This window comes from Macrotis lagotis, chromosome 8 (genome assembly GCF_037893015.1).
Source record: "Macrotis lagotis isolate mMagLag1 chromosome 8, bilby.v1.9.chrom.fasta, whole genome shotgun sequence".
Lineage (NCBI taxonomy): Eukaryota > Metazoa > Chordata > Mammalia > Peramelemorphia > Peramelidae > Macrotis > Macrotis lagotis.
The window spans coordinates 19,230,832-19,248,163 of NC_133665.1; the positions used below are offsets into that span (position 1 = coordinate 19,230,832).

At 37.5% G+C, this 17,332-nt stretch overlaps 1 protein-coding gene across 4 annotated transcripts in view; it reads right to left on the bottom strand.

Annotated features, from left to right (window-relative positions):
* Window positions 1–456: 456 nt before the first annotated feature.
* The window catches only part of PDXDC1 (pyridoxal dependent decarboxylase domain containing 1), a 63,369-nt gene continuing 46,493 nt past the window's right edge, over window positions 457–17,332 (bottom strand). For 2 of the 4 annotated variants that reach the window (XM_074196469.1, XM_074196468.1), the window contains 11 exons: window positions 14,268–14,318; window positions 12,873–12,936; window positions 11,486–11,580; window positions 10,557–10,662; window positions 5,438–5,609; window positions 4,847–4,965; window positions 4,362–4,483; window positions 3,731–3,823; window positions 3,553–3,649; window positions 2,640–2,744; window positions 458–2,354 (listed from right to left, as the gene is read on the bottom strand). In XM_074196469.1, coding sequence (XP_074052570.1) covers window positions 2,080–2,354; window positions 2,640–2,744; window positions 3,553–3,649; window positions 3,731–3,823; window positions 4,362–4,483; window positions 4,847–4,965; window positions 5,438–5,609; window positions 10,557–10,662; window positions 11,486–11,580; window positions 12,873–12,936; window positions 14,268–14,318 — 1,299 coding nt within the window. In that variant the 3' untranslated portion in view covers window positions 458–2,079. Of the gene's footprint in view, window positions 2,355–2,639; window positions 2,745–3,552; window positions 3,650–3,730; window positions 3,824–4,361; window positions 4,484–4,846; window positions 4,966–5,437; window positions 5,610–10,556; window positions 10,663–11,485; window positions 11,581–12,872; window positions 12,937–14,267; window positions 14,319–17,332 lie in introns of all 4 variants that reach the window. The other 2 variants (XM_074196470.1, XM_074196467.1) reach the window with 2 other exon arrangements.

The window sequence follows — 17,332 nt, forward strand, 5'->3', positions numbered from 1 at the left end:
TTCTTGATCTTGAATAAACACTTGGTCAGCATGTTTATTCCCTTCCATAGGGGACAGGATAGTTATTAAAACAAACACTTTTAAAAAATATCTGTATATACAGTGCAGTGCTATTTAAATGAGAAGAAAAATTCTGAATGATGGAGGGACAGTTGAACTGGTGGATATCAAGACAATTAAATTTATGGAAGTTGATGAGATGGGAGATGGATGCATGCAACAAAAAAGAGAAGGTAAACAGGCAGAAAGAGAATCAAGAATGATTAAATAGTCTGCAGAGTCAAAAGGTTAGGAAAGAATTGGTATCAAAATGACTTAAGTATTAAGTTAGGTTTTCCAGAACAAAGTTACACATTTCCTTGTGCATGTCAGCAGGAGCCATCACCAACTTCTGCCAGTTAGATTGAGACTTAAAGGCTAGAATATAAGTACTCATCATGCTCATTTACTTAATAGTAAGATTTATTGTATATTAACTGAACTCATATGTAACAATTTCAAGAACCTTTATTGAATCCAACATTCAAATAGTATCTAAAGGATGAAGTTCTATTTCAGCAAAAACAAACCATTTTTAACAATTCCAAATATAAAAACATTAAAAATTAATTTATTTATAGATAATTTCATACCCCAATTCTCATGAGTTAATATACTTCATTGCACCAAATAAACTGATAAGGAAGACCATTTGCCTTTTAATCATTTGTTCAAGTGAAAAATGTACTTTTAAGACAAGTGCCAAAAGCCAAGAATCACATTAAATCAGAAAATAATTATAGGTTTAATATGGTTTAGCTAAGGTTCCCAAAACTAAAATGAAACAAGCCTAATGTGAAACATAAGAAAAGGTACACCTAAGAATAGTCTGTTGCCTGATGACTCCTGTAGGCAAAAAGGCAGAAGGGTTGCCAAATATGTAAATGAAATACTCAGCAGGTTAAAGAAGTTAGGGTGAGTAGGTTGTTTCCATTTAAACTCAAAGAGTTCTCATCTGGGGAAGATCACACTTCTGTACCTTTTTAATTTTTAGAAAAGTTTTTGTCTTTTATTGATGAATTGGGTTCAACAAGGAAATGTAAATGAAAAAAGCCTCTGAGTCAACTTCTGGTACAGGACGGAGTGATGCTTAAATTAAAATTATAGGCTGTATGCTACAGTGCATAAGATTTGGTTTCATAAAAGTTAATCAAAGGAAAATAAAAACTAGCACAATCTGTGTTTCAGTTTGTTAATTTATAACTTCCACCTGTAAAAATATACATGGGAAAGAGACTTCAGTTATAGTTGCTTTATACATTTAATAATCTGTTTACAAATAGTGCATAGGGGAGAAAATGGATTTATGGCAGGAAAAAAGTCTCAGACTGAAGTGCTGCCCATTCTAAGGTACTTGACACTTTTGTTGGAGCACAGCTTGGTAGAGTAGACACAGTCCTTACTTAAGTCTCCAGGACACACAGCAGTGGGGCATGACAAGTGGGGCTCAGGCATTCATATTTACAAGTGCATTTAAACCCATTCTCCTTCAAACAAAAGACAGGTCACAAGACCAATTTGGTATATTTATGCTACAATTCCATAGAACAAAACCAACAACTAACCAGGCAGTCAAGTGAGTTTCTATCAAATGATGTGCTACCTTTGCCTGGAGGATAGAAATGCAATGAGCAGCAGCCTGGAGTAGTTGCAAAAGAGAAATGTTTATCAAGAAGCAACCATATACAACCCTATCACTTAAGCTTGTATTCAAAGGATCAGGGCAATTATTTCAAGTGACACACTTGAAGTTGTAACTGTTGTTTGTAAATAAATATCAAGTATTTAAAGCAACTTAAAAAAAATTCTTTTTTTAACTTCTTAGTGTTGCTAAAGATGTGTAGGGTTGAAGTAACAGCCACAAACTGGCCTATAAACAAATGAATTGACTATGCACTGGGGAAGCCCAGTTTTCAGCCACAATTTTGTGCAAGAATCCCAGTTAATTATGAATTGCAGTAGTTCTTACTGTCCTAATGTGGCACCATTCACATTTTATATATATATCCTTACCATCCCTAGCACATAGGGAATACAGTCTTATCTTAAGCTTTCTTGTTCTTCTACTTGAGTGCAGTCATTGTCCAGGTGCTGAGATCCATCCCTTGGAATTGCCTCAATTTGGTTTGTTGCCCGTGAGACAGAAGCCCCCATCTGCTGCTCGATGCTGTTTAGTTTGGGAGTCCTCTGTTCTTCCCCACCAGAATGAGCTGAGGCCTGATGTTCCATCTTTTCTAAATCTTCAATATGACTCACTGAGCTTGTCTCACTAAAGGCATCTGAGCCTCTTAAAGATCTTTTAAAAAGTTTTTGACCTGGAGTAAATTTGAATAAACATACAATTAAAAGATAAATATAATTTATTAAGAATAGTTTTCACTTAAAAAGTAAACAAAGAGTTAAAAATTGCTTTGTTTAGTAGAAAGTGTAGTTAAGCTGGAATCCCTGCAAAGGTACTGAAGGCAAGGTTATGAGGAAGAATCTCAAACATGAAAGTATTAGTAGTAACATGGAACAAAAACTGAAGTTAATTAAAATAGTCTTAATTAGTGAAAAATATAGGTTTTCCTTTGATCACTTCAAATAAAGAGGAGACATACCTGGAAGTCTTTGTTTGGTTCGACTGGCTAAGGGCGTTGGAGGTGGAGTGGCTCCTGTACCTTGTACCTTAGAAGCATATGTAAGTTCTGTGGATTCCAAAGAACCTGTCCAGTGAAAAACAGCAGAGCTGAGTGGGAAGGAAAAGGCAGATCACAAGTTCCTGGCAAAGGCTTGGGTCTACTCTGACCCTGAGAAAAGCTTCAGCAAACAGTTTAATAACTCAGCTCTTCAATCTGACAGCTTGGCAGGCAGTGCTTTTAGAACTTGCCCAGTTAATTCTTAGCCTTTTTGTGATCTATTTTTTTAAACTCAACCACAAAAATCAACATGATTGCGGGCACCTGAGATTCCAGATATTGCTCTAACCACCTTCAGAGGACTAGACTATAAGAGAAGAATTATTTAATGAGAAATCACTAGATTTCTGTTTCTCTACCGAGGGATAAACTTTCTATTAATGGACCACAAACACAGTCACTACTTCTTGGAGGCAAATAAGTAGTTCACATTTCCAAAATTAAAACTCCAAAAAACATTTTTTGATCAGGTCAACCTACCTAAATTCAATTTAATGGCTTTTCTGCAAGTTTTCCAAGTTAGAAAACAAGTAATTCAGGATTACTACAATAATTTTCTCCTAAAATATACTCATGAAGAACAACCTAACCTTTTTCATTTAAGGAAATATAATTATGCCTGCTCTGTTTTTCAGAGGAAATTTTGTTTTCCAATTCTTTTAATATTCATTAGACATTAGAGTAACCTTATAAAGGGGGCTTAGCATATACCTGTACAATAATAGAGAATGGTACACATAAAGTATTTTCCTAATTATAATGAGCTTTGGGAGACAAGAGCATTTGGCTAAATCTCTCAATGTAACAGATTTTGTCAGAAGTAATTTAATCCTACCTGCTGTTAAGTTAAAAGTTCTTCCCTTTTGTGAAGCTTGAACTGGAGAAAACCAATTCAGTACTGATCCAACAACAGGGATCTGCCGTAACACTCCCTGTGAGATACAACCAAGAAGACCTCAAGGTTAGTTTGGCAATTTTAAGGCTAAAGTGGGGAATTCAAACTGTGGGCTCACCTCTTCCAAAAGGCGTTCCTCATTTGCTTTCTGTAACTGAACCTGTGCTTCCTGGATTCCTTTCCGAACAACTTCAGTCATGTTTTCCAGTAGCTAATTAAAATCAGAAAAGGCATTGATTGAATATAGCTATCAGCAGAGTAATGAGAATTTTTTAAAAAGTTATTCAATGAAGAACTAATTTTGCTTTAACTAAAACCATACTGGAAAAAAGATGTCATAAAAACCTAAGCTCCTACCATTTGACATATTTACTAGATATTAGGCAGAGGAGAGAAGATCAGGCTTACATCTAAAATTTTACTCTTAACACTTAAATAAGTTGAAAAATATTGGCTATCCTGCTCTACTTCCTTTTTTCTGCTCTTGAATATTTCTATGACTCAACTGTTGGTTTGGAGAATGTACCTCAGACCATCTAATCTGTCTCCACAATACCCTTTAGAGAAGCTGGAACACTTGGTTGCTGGAAGATCTGTTATATATTTCTGAGAATAGCTTAAGGAGGCAGTTTCTTTTCTTATGGCTTTAAAGCCATTTGGTCTAACAGGGCACAATCCTCTTCCCTTTCTTCCTGTTGCTCCAAGGGGGAGGGGGGAGTAGGGGGAGTGATCTGCTTTATCTTACGAACCCTTGAATTTTCTTCTATTTCTCGACCTGTAGCTGCAATGGTTTCTACTAGTTCAGAAATATCAAGGTCTTCAGTTGCCATACCAATATAAATACAGTTCTTCTGTCTTCCAAACTCAGGGCCTGCAGAGGAATAAATAAACCAAAATTCCTTAGTTCCTCATCATTATCAAATTTTAGCTCTGCTTTTTCCTGTATTCCCCCCATATCTACAATTGATACCTTTCTCTGCTACTTCACAAACAAGAGGTTAAAACGGGGCAAGGTTTGGGAATGAACTTTTGCACGTGTGATTAGTATTATCTGGAGCATTCAGGAGTGGCTTTCATCTGGGAGAAGGAAAGCCCACCACAAGCTAAATGCAGGGAAGGGAAATGAAAGGAGCTATTCTTTCGCCTAGAAGCAAACCAAAATTTCTCCTGGCATTGTCCCTATCAGTTCATGGCTTTAATAGTCAGAATTGTTGACTTAAAAAATAGGATTTACCCAGTGAAAATGAAAGGTCAGATTCCAGTTCATTTAATTTTTTCAGGATTTCAGTATTGATTTTCTCTACTTCTGCTTCTGATTTCTCATTGATCTTCTCTTCAATTATGTGTTCATACCTACAAAATCAAAATAATAACACAACCTACATATCTTTATATATCACAATGTCATAAAATATGGAGCTACTTAACACAGAAATGAAGCCAGAAAACAGAGATGGAAAAATCATTTCATGAATTCACAAAACCTAAGCATTTTGGGGAATGTTGAAAAAAAGAAGCAGTTTTATAAATCTATGCAATCTTAGGAAATTGTAGCTTTCCTGATGCCAGATAATTTAACTATAGTACAGTATAAAAAAAAGTCAGAATGTAAACTCTTTAAGCGTAAGAATTATTTCATTATTTGTATTTCTATCCCCAGCACGCAGCCCAGGTCTCACATGAAGAAGGTGCTTAAGAAATCCCTGCTGATTGGTTAAATAGATCAGAGTAGTCTCCAGCAAATACAGTCAAAGGTGAGTCATCTTTCAATTTAGGTTTCTGGGCTACAAATCAAACATCAGCTAATGGAGAGCTCAGCCTGTACCTGACTACACCCAGCCCAGGCCAGCCAAAGTCCTCAATGTGGGAAAGGCCTGCTGTTCTTCCCACTTCTTCCTTGAACTCTTCTCGGAGTTGTATTGTACAGGTCAGAATTGGAATCTGTGTTTTTAAGCACACCACCAGCTGATCGACATCATCTGCTTGAGTTCCTAGAACTGAAAAAAGGCCCATCAGTTTATCTACAGGAATGTCACAGTTATTGTCTGATCTTGTTATCTCTTATACTTTTTGTTTCTTCCTTAAGGATGTGATTTCTCTCTCATCACACTCAATTTGTATCAGTGTACAACATGGAAACAAAATAAAGACTGACAGATTGCTTTCCGTGGGGGGGGGGGAAGATTAGGAGAAAAATTGTAAAACTCAAAACTCAAAATCTTAAAAAAAAAGAAATCTGTGCAAAAAAATGTCACAGCAATAGAAATAGATCAAAATACAGGGGGACAACATTCCACTTTCGCCATCAGAAATGCCCCCAACAGAAAATTGGAAGTTAGTATGGAAGAAACTTATTTGAGACCAACACCTCACACCCTATACTAAGAGAAGATCAAAATGGATACAGGATCTAGGCATAAAAAACAATATTATAAGCAAACTAGAAGATGAAGGAGTTCTTTACCTGTCAGATCTATTGGAAAGGGAAGCAATTTATGACCAAGGAAGCGATGGAGAACATCACTAAAAACAAACTAGATAATTTTGATTACATTAAATTAAAAAGTTTTTGCACAAACAAAACCATTGTAATCAAAATCAAAAGGAATTTAATAAATTGGTAAACAATTTTTATGACAAGTGTTTCTGACAAAGGACTCATCTCTAAAATACACAGAAAACTGAGTCAAATTTTTTAAAAAAAGACAAGCCATTCCCCAATTGGCAATTTACAAATGAGGAAATCAAAGCAATACATAGTCATATGGAAAACTGCTCTAAATCACTAATTATTACAGAAATGCAAATTAAAGCATCTCTAAGGTACCACCACCTCACACCTCTCAGACTGGCCAATATGACCAGAAAGGACAATGATCATTGCTGGAAGGGTTGTGGGAAATCTGGGACACTATTACACTGTTGGTGGAGCTGTGAACTCATCCAGCCTTTCTGGAGAGAAATTTGGAACTACACCCAAAAGGCAACAAAAATGAGCAAGCCCTTTGACCCAGCAATACCACTACTGGGTCTATACCCTGAAGAGATGATGAAAAAGGGTAAAAACATCACTTGTACAAAAATATTCATAGCAGCCCTGTTTGTGGTGGCAAAGAATTGGAAATCAAGTAAATGTCCTTCAATTGGGGTATGGCTTAGCAAACTGTAGTATGTGTATGTCATAGAACACTGTTCTATTAGAAACCAGGAGGGTCGGGAATTGCATGAACTGATGCTGAGTGAGATGAGCAGAACCAGAAAAACACTGTACACCCTAACAGCAATGTGGGGGAGATGATCAACCTTGAAGGACTCGATCATTCCATCAGGGCAACAATCGGGGACAATTTTGGACTGTCTGCAAAGGAGAGTGCCATCTGTATCCAGATAAGGAGCTGTGGAGTTTGAAAGTTCAAGGACTATTCCCTTTAATTTAGAAAAAAAAAAAAACCCAACAGATGTCTTACTGTCTGATCTTGTTATCTCTTAAGACTTTTTTGTCTCTTCCTTAAAGGATACGATTTCTCTCTCATCACACTCAATTTGGATCAATGTACAACATGGAAACAATGTAAAGACTGACAGATTACTTTCGGTGGGAGGGAGTAAGATTGGGGGGAAAATTGCAAAACTCAAATAATATTTTTTTTTTTTAGGTTTTTGCAAGTCAATGGGGTTAAGTGGCTTGCCCAAGGCCACACAGCTAGGTAATCATTGTCTGACACCGGATTTGAACCCAGGTACTCCTGACTCCAGGGCCAGTGCTTTATCCACTACGCCACCTAGACACCCTCAAATAATATCTTTAATAAAAAAAAAAACTAAAAAAACTTTTTAGGTCATCTAAACATCTAAATCCACATGAATGTTGTCCTCAAAATATGAAGAAATGAATCAAGAAGGCAGATCCATTCAAAACAAATTGAAGAAAATTCCACCAGTTCAATCCATCAAATATTAATTAAGTAGCTACTCTGAGCAGAGCACTCACTTTAAGAAAAGGCCTTACTCGAGGGGTGGAGCCAAGATGGCGACAAGAGAGGATCCTCTCTTAGGTGCTCTCATAAAACTTCTAAACTAAGGACTCTAAATTTTCAAGAGACAGAACCCACAAAAGGGACCCAGTGAGGCAATTCTCCTACTCAAGGTAACCTGGAAAAGAGCAGAAAGGCTTTGCTCCCTGGGGTTGGAGGGGTGGCCCACCGCAGGGACAGAACTTCAGCCTCCTGGAGGCAGCCCCAGGGCACTGGGAGCCATGGCTCAGGGAGAGTTTCCTGACCTACGCCCCTGGGAACACTGGGCACAACTTGGGGGAACAGCAGGGGGGGAACCTCCGCCTGAGCAAACACTGTGAAGCCCAGCCCCCATGGCACACATAGCCAAGGCAGTCCAGATCCAGGAACCAGAAGCAGGCAGAGCAGGTTAAGCAGGAGCCCCCAGGGCATGAGCCCATTGAACCTAGGGAGAGGAGTGAAGAGAGACTGCAGAGCTCTGTCCTCTGTCCCTGGAACAGGACTCTGGGGTTCTGACCACATTCAGAATCTGATCACAGTCTAGGCCCCCCCATAGAACAACAGGCCTCCTCCACCTCAGCCCTGTGGCAGAGGGAGGCACATATGGTCATTCACAGACCAGGAAGGAGGACAGAACCTCACACATTGAAATCCTTGTGGGAGTGTCCCAAAAGCTCAGGAAACACCCCAAAAAGAGACTAAGGCTGGGAAAATGAGCAAGCAGAGAAAAAAGAGGAACACCATTGAGAAATACTTTGCATGTGAGCACAAGAAGGATCAAAATACTCAATCTGAAGATGAGGAAGCACAAGCTCCTGCATCTAAAGACTCCAAGAAAAACAGAAATTGGGCTCAGGCTATGACAGAGCTCAAAAAAAGACTTTGAAAATCAAATGAGGGAGTTAGAAGAAAAACTGGGAAAGAAATGAGAGATGCAGGAAAAATATGAAAATGAAGTCAGCAGCTTAGTCAAGGAAATCCAAAAAAATGCTGAAGAAAATAGCATGCTAAAAACGAGCTTAGGTCAAATGGATAAAACAGTTTAAAAAGTTATTGAGGAGAAGAATGCTTTAAAAAGCAGAACTGGCCAGATGGAGAAAGAGATAAGAAAACTCTGAGGAGAACAAATCCTTCAGACAAAGAACAGAACTCAGGGTGATTGTGAATTTACGAGAAATCAGGAATCAATACTTCAAAACCAAAAGAATGAAAAATTACAAGAAAATGTGAAACATCTCATTGAAAAAACAACTGATATGGAAAACAGATTTAGGAAAGATATGTCCTCGTCCAGGGAAAAAGATGGACTTCAATGAACCAGGGGAATTTCAAATGTTCCTGTTGGAATGGCCAGAGCTGAACAGAAGGTTTGATCTTCAGATATAGCACTCAGGTGAAGCATGGAGATTGGAGGAGAGGGGGAAAATATGTGGGACTTAATGATGATGAACTCCATGTATTCCTGCATAAAAAATGACACTGATAATACTCATATGAACATTCTCAATTAACAGAGCAGGTAGGAGATTTTATAGATGAAGCACAGGAGAAAGCTGAATTTTAAGATAAAATATGGTGTCAAAAGGGAATCAATAGAAAAAAAGGAAACGTAATGGGAGAAAGAAAAAGGAGAGGGTGAATAGGCCAAGATATCTCATATAAGATTTTTCTTTATTACAATGAGCTATTGCAATGATATGGAAGGGGGGAAGGCAAGGGGGAATGAGGGAATCTTTGCTCTCATCAGAGGTGGCTAGGAGAGGAAACAGCATATATACACAATGGGGTATAGGCATCTGGAGTAAGAAGGAGGGGGGGCAGGAGGAAGGGGGGGATGTGAGTGATGGAGGAGAGGATGGGCGATGGGAGGAGAGTGGTCAGATATAACACATTTTCCTTTTTACTTCTTGCAAGGGGCTGAGGGTGGATGCTAGGCCTAAGGGGTGGTAGCGGGGCTTGAGGCCTCTTAGCCCTAGGGCCAGGTATGCTGCACCACTCAGTGACCCTACAGCAGAGTCAGAGTGAAAGGAGAGAGAAAATATAGCACATGGTAGTGGAGAAATACGAAAGGAGGGAGCTGCGATCAGCAATGGCAAAGTTGGCAAAATATGGAAGTAACTTTTGTGATGAACTTATCATAAATATTGTGATCCACCCATGACAGAGTTGGTGGTGTTGGAACACAGCCTGAAGCACATTTTTTAATATTATTATTTTTTTGGGGGGTACAGGGCAAATGGGGTTGGGTGGCCTGCCTGGAGCTGCATATCAGGGTGATTGTTGGGTGTCTGAAGCTGGATTCGGACCCCGGTACTCCTGGCTCAAGGGCCAGTGTTCTATCCGCCACCCAGCCAGCCCTACTACTATTTTACTATTTTATTTTATTATTTTATTTTGGATCTTTTTTTCTTTTTCTTTTTTTGGTTTTTGCAGGGCATTGGAGTTGGGGTGGCCTGCATGTCACACAGCTGGGTGATTGTTGGGTGTACAGGCCTAGATATGGGCTCAGGTGTTCCTGGCGCCAGGGCTGGTGCTCTGTCCACTGTGACACCTGGCCATACCTACAATTATTACTATTATTTTTTTTAATTTCAATTTTTTTTCTCTTCCCTTTATCGCTCAAGCGAGTCTGTATTTTTTGGGGGGAGGGGGTATTTTGCTTACTCTTAAACAAGAACATTTTATTAATGTATAAAAAACATTATTTGTACAAAAGGAGAATAAATAAATATTAAATTTTTTAAGAAAGGCCTTACTCAAGAAGGCTGAGAAGCAAAGGAGAAAAGAGGGGGGGAAAGAAACGTCTTACTTGTACAGAGCAAGGGAATGTTTATCAACCTCTGACAGCCTATAAATTCACCAAGAAATTTTATTATTTCTTCCATCAAGAGAAAAGCCCCTATAGAAGCAGAATTCAGGGAAAGCAGTTACCTGCTGATGTCATGAGTGGACTGAACCGTACACATGTGCCTTCATCTTCCAGTTCCACGACATCAACTCCACTAGCAGGAACCAGCTGTGCCAGCTGCTCACCAAGCTGATGGGAAAAAGGAAGCCAAGGGGCTGAGCAGAAAGGGGTCACTGGACCCTCAAGTTCTTTTCCTCCTGGCTCATCCCAGAGAAGGAGCCCTCCAATCCCCCATAGTGCACATAGTAGGTCAATAAATCCTGAGATGGGGAGGGCTAGTTGTGAAATAATTTTCTATTGGTAATCAGAATCAAGCCCCTCGAGAATTATGCCTAAGAAGTTTGATTCCCACAGCCAAACAGACACACAAGCTTGTTGTTAGGTATTGTTATTGTTATTGTTAGTACCATCATTCTCATCTAATTATTGAGGAACTGCTGAACTTATCTTTTCTTTAAAAAAACAGATGGCATTATTACCATTATAACCTGATAAGGTAGATCTTGACTGATACACAGGAAAACTGAGATAGGAAATGGAGAAGTGATCTGAGTAGAACACATGTGACCAAGGAGAGTGCTCCAGAATCTCTGCAGTAAGGAAGGAGCACATCTAGAGGGCTTCCTGTATACTGGCCTGTGCTGTGCTGATGCTATCTACAGATATCATCTCATTGGTCCCTCCCCACAATTCCAGGAGATGGAGCTATTCTTATCCCCATTTTACAGAGAAAGATATGGAGGTTAAGTGACTTGCCCAGTGTCACACTGCTATGAAGTCTCTGAGGCTAGAACTTGGGTCTCCTGACTCCAGGTCCAGCACTCTCTACACTGAACCATTAGCTGCCTCAAGCTGCCAATGACACAGGCACTGATAAGAAAAGCCAACAATGGCCCTCCCAGCACTCAGCACAGGGCTCTGCCCATGTTGAATGCTTCCTTCCTTCTCTTACCCACTGGTTCAGTGTATCACAGATGTCTCTCTCCTGGCTTGTTGTGGAGAGCTGTACAGTGGACACGCCTGTCCCATGCCCTGCTTTATCTGATCCTGAAGCACAGAAAAAACAGTCACTCCCAGGAACCTCAAAATGTTTCCAGCAAACCAAAAATATGAAGCTGAGTTCAGAGTATTGTCGGACACCACAATCACAGTAAATTTTCACAACTAAACTTTCCATATATTTTTATATCAGTTACAATAATCAGAACCAATAAGGACAGTCCTGGCAGTTGCATTTACAATGTGCTTCACAGACATAGGGCACTTCACCTGATCATTGCATGGCCCCTGTGAGGTTGCAGTAAGGATCATTCCTGAGGTTCAGGGATCACTTGATTCAAACCAAGAACATGAAGTAAAGTCACAGAGTTTTTTTTGTGGTAATAGAAAGTAAAAACAGTGGGTACCCACTGACTAGGGAATGGCTGAATAATGAATATAAAGGAATAATGAAATAGAGAGGAAGGAAGGAAAAGTCCTTTTACAGGTGAGAAAATTGAAGCAAAGATTAATTGATTTGATAGGATCACATAGTAGGATTTCAATTCTTGTTATTCCAAAGTCAGTGTTCTAACCATAAGAAACAATAAAATAGTATTCAGAGAAAGAAAAGAAGATCTGTATGAACTGTTAAAGAAGGAAAAAAGCAGAACCAAGAGGGCAGTATATATAATGACTTTAATAATGCAAATAAGGCAAGTGAATTAAGGTTAAAAATGCAATGACCAAGTTTAATTCCAGGACATATGATAAAAGACCTTCCTCTCTCACAGTTAAGTAGGAGTATCTCCCAATGCCCAACTTCAAATATAATGATGGATATCACCGTTTCCATTGGTTTTGTTTCTTTTTCTTTTTCAAAAGGAAGTGTACTACAGGTGTGGGGAATATTATGTTGAAAAATTACTTTTTAAAAGGTATAAATAAAATTTAAAACAAAAAAAATGTCAGAGTACTGTGATTTGAATTTAGGACTACAAAGGTAGTGGCTCTTTCCATTATGTCATGTCATATGTATTTTCTTAAAGGCACCCAGGAAATCAATGATGCTCTCATAATTACATTAATTTAAGAAACATTTTCTTTCAAGAAATTCCAGAGAGAAGTCTTACAGTGTAATGCTTTGAGAGTTAAAATCTACCAAACTACTAATATTGACTGGGTATCTGCTGATGCCCAGCAGCAGCCTAGGTAAATTATAGCTGGGTCAATAAAGAACTGCAGAACTTTAGAGTTTTTGGGATACTGTCATTATGAAGATTATAATAGAATTTTCACATAAATTATGACTAAAAATTATTTTAAATTGCTCACACAAATTTCCTTTCTAAGCTACTCACCAAAACTTGAAAGTTCCTTGGAAAATTTGAATACCACCACAGGAGAGGTGAGTTCATCTTCCACCTTAAAATCCAAACATTATCAAGCAATGTATTAAAATTATATATAATTAAAGACTGAATATTATATATATATATATATATATATATATATATATATATCTATACACAGCAGATTGAAGAAGAACCCATTTTGTTTATAGAGAAACAAAAGTTTCTAAGTTTGAGTTTTCATTATTATCTAATGAATGGAAAATTCGCTTTTGGTTTTGCTATATTAAACTTTATAAAATATTATAGGCAATTTTCACGTATTCTTAATTTTCACAAACTAATCTCAATCTCAATATTTTACTCTAGGGCAATAAAAGCTAGGAAGCAATTTCAGAAAGACAAAATTTGTTAAAGTTACATTAAGACAATTAGAAACATCTCATCTTATAAATCATGAGCTATTTTAAGTCCATGAGACTAGTCTGAAGGGTGACTCATCACAAGAAATTGGTTCCCATACTTTATGGACCTGAAATATGGAAATAACAACACTATAAAGCAGAGGGAGTTATAAATATGAAACTACTACAGTTCTGAAAGCATTTCAGAAAGGCTGCATGGGGAAAAAAATCATGAAAGACATCTTGGAAATGGCCCCTACAAATCTCAACATAAAGGAGAGGAAAGCCTATGAAGCCCACCAGTCTGTGGGGACTGATATGAGAACAAGAGTCTCTTGGAACTTTTTTACTGAAAGGTCCTGAATTGTGAAAGTGGTAGAGATGCATTCAAGTTTCCACCCACTCATTCATAAGGTAGTAGGGGGCTTCTGCTTTCAATCACTAAATTAAACTAAAAAACAATTTAAAAAACTAAAAACAAAAAATCTAAAACAAAACAGGTCAAAACAGGATTAAGCCTCTTAAAAAAAACCACCTGCCATGTAGCTTTTGCTACTTTTGGAAAGCTACTAGGAACTAAGAGCTCACTTTATCTTTCTAACCTTAATATAAAAGAGAGAAGGAAAAAAAGTTTTGATAGAAAAAAATGTTTTTCACTTAGGGAGATTTTAAAAATGTTTTCTAAACTGTAGATATATTATTTATAAATTCCTATGTAACAATTTTATTTTAAAAACCATTGAACCATTAACTTTAAACAGAATTACACTACAATAGGAATTTTAAAATAGCACCTAACTGTATGGTTATAACTGCTAGACTTCAATATAACTGCTTATTTATATCATAGATTATTACATGCATGGGATGGACTTTACAAGTATTAGAATCTCTTTAAAATGCATCAAAATAGGGATAAAAAGTACCCAATGTTACTGAAGCTTAATGTACTTTATGGATTTTTGTGTCATACAAACAGTGGAAAAATTTTATTTAATACCGAAGTTTTGATGTAGTCCAGTTTCTTCAAGCTTTCCAGTAACCTTTGACTCTGCAAAGGAGAAGATTGTGTAAATTCATCAATCGGAATTTAAATAAGAAGTGATTATTCATAGTAGTCTGTTACAAATAGATAAACTCATCTGGATTTTTGCCTAAAGGCATTTGTTTACTTGATATTAGGGCAGCTAGGTGGAGCAGTAGATAGAGGAACAGATAAGAGGACCAGAGTTCAAATCTAAACTCAGACACTAGCAGTGTGATTTTGAGCCATTTCACTCAACCCTGATTACCTCAAGTTCAGGGCCATCTCCAGTTGTCCAGATTTATATCTGGCCACTGGACCCAAAAGACTCCGAAGGAGAAAGTGAGGCTGGTGACTTAGAACAGCACCCCCTCCCTTAAATTCAATCACTTGTTTGAGAGAAAGATATTTCTTTTTTTTTATTTTAGAAAAATTTTATTTATTTTGAGTTTTACAATTTTCCCCCATTCTTGTTTCCCTCTCCACACTCCCCCACAGAAGGCATTCTGTTAGTCTTTACATTGTTTCCATGGTATACACTGATCTCAGTTGAATGTGATAAGAGAGAAATCATATCCTTAAGGAAGAAAAATAAAGTATGAGATAGCAAAATTACATAAGATAACAGGTTTTTTCTTCTAATTTCATGGTAATAGTCTTTGTTCAAAGTCCACAATTCTTTCTCTGGATACAGATGGTATTCTCCATTGCAGATAGCCCAAAATTGTCCCTGGTTATTGCACTGATGGAATGAGCAAGTCCATCAAGGTTGATCATCACCCCCATGTTGCTGTTAGGGTGTACAATGTTTTTCTGGTTCTGCTCATCTCACTCAGCATCAGTTCATGCAAATCCTTATAGGCTTCCCTGAATTCCCATCCCTCATGGTTTCTAATAGAACAATAGTGTTCCATGGCATACATATACTACAGTTTGTTAAGCCATTCCCTAATTGAAGGATATTCACTTAATTTCCAATTCTTTGCCATCACAAACAGGGCTGCTATGAATATTTTTGTACAAGTGATGTTTTTACCCTTTTTCATCATCTCTTCAGGGTATAGACCTAGTAGTGGTATTGCTGGATCAAAGGGTATGCTCATTTTTGTGAACCCTTGGGGATAATTCCAAATTGCTCTCCAGAAAGGTTGGATGAGTTCACAGCCACTGCAGTGTCCCAGATTTCCTGCATCCCTTCCAACATTGATCATTATACTTTCTGGTCATATTGGCCAGTCTGAGAGGTGTGAGGTGGTATGTCAGAGATGCTTTAATTTGCATTCTCTAATAAGTAATGATTTGGAGCAATTATTCATATGACTATGGCTTGCTTTGATTTCCTCATCTGCAAATTGCCTTTACATATCCTTTGACCATTTGTCAATTGGGGAATGGAAAGAAAGGCATTTCTAACATCATGGTCCAAGGACAAATATCACCATCATTTATGCAGCATTTATGCAAAGTAAAACAAAGCAGTCAATCAATATTTGGTAATTTGTAAATTTGGCTGTCTGTTGGACCTGGTGGCTGAACCTCTCAATTTCAATTAAAATTTTATCACTTCATTATATCATTAAAGTTATAATAGACACGAGTCAGTACTCACATCTAACACTGCAAATTCATACAATAACTCATTCATCAACAAATTCACTGAAATATGCAAGATCTTGTATTAAAGGTAAAAGTATGTTGTTAATCTTATAAGAGAGATGAGTGATATGCACACAAATAAGTACCACATAAAAGTTCTAAAGAAAGCCCTATAGATATTATTTTTGCTGGGGAGATCAGGTAAGTCTTTTATTTTTTTTGGTAGGGATGTCACACTTTGACTCACTGAACTTTTTTTTTTGGTTTTGTTTTGCAAGGCAATAAGATTAAAGTGACTTGCCCAAGGTCACACAGCTAGGTAATTATTAAGTGTCTGAGGCCAAATTTGAACTCAAGTCCTCCTGACTCCAGGGCCAGTGATCTATCCACTGAGTCACCCAGCTGCCCCAAAATCAAGTAAAAGTCTTGAAGATGGAGGTGACCCTTCAAAGATGGGCATGATTTCTGAAAGGCTACTGGTTAAGTGGTAGGACATTGAAAATGTACTTTATAATGATAGGCCCACCATGGAAAAGTACCTGCTTGATTGGAACTTTTTAAAGGAGTTAATGACTAATTTCCATCATTTCTCCAAGGGCAATATTTAGTCTGAAGCATAAAGTATTTTTAGAAACAAATAATTATACTCATAATTTGAGAGTTGGAAGGGAGCTCACGAAATCCAGGCCAACCTATACCTGAAAAAAATCTTCACTGCAAAATGCTCCAAAAGCATCTAATTTCTGCTTGAAGACTTCCAATGAAAGAAAGCCTACTATCCCTCAAGACAACCCATTTCAAGTGTTTTTTTTTCAATTTTCAACAACCATTTTTTGTAAGGTTCTAAGTTTCATATTTTCTCTCTCCCTTCTTTCCCATCCCCTCTCCATATTTAAACACAGTCCCATATTAATCATGTCAGAACAAAAAGGGGAAAAAAAACATCAAACATGAAGTACAAATAGTATCCTTTGGTCTGTATTCAGACTCAGTAGTTCCTTTCTTTGGATGTGGATGGTAATGTCTTTTAAAATTGTCTTTGATTATTTACTACTGAGATGAACAAGTCCATCCTATTTGATCATCATACAATGTTGCAGTTAATGTGTACAATGTTCTTCTGCTTCTGCTCACTTCATTCAGCATCAGTTTATGTAAGTCTTTCTAGGCTTTTCTGAAGTACTGACCCTCATGATTTCTTACAGAATAATAGTATTCAAGCACATTCCATCATGTACCACAATTTGTTCAACCATTCTCAACTGAAGACTATACCCTCAATTTTGAATTCTTTGCCACCACAAGAAGAGTTGCTATAAATATTTTTGTACATGTTGGGTTTTTTTTTTACCCTTTTTTGTGATCTCTTTGGGATACAGACTTAGTTGTAGTAGTATTGCTGTATCAAAGGGTTAGGGCACCGTTTTATTGACCTTTGGGTGTAA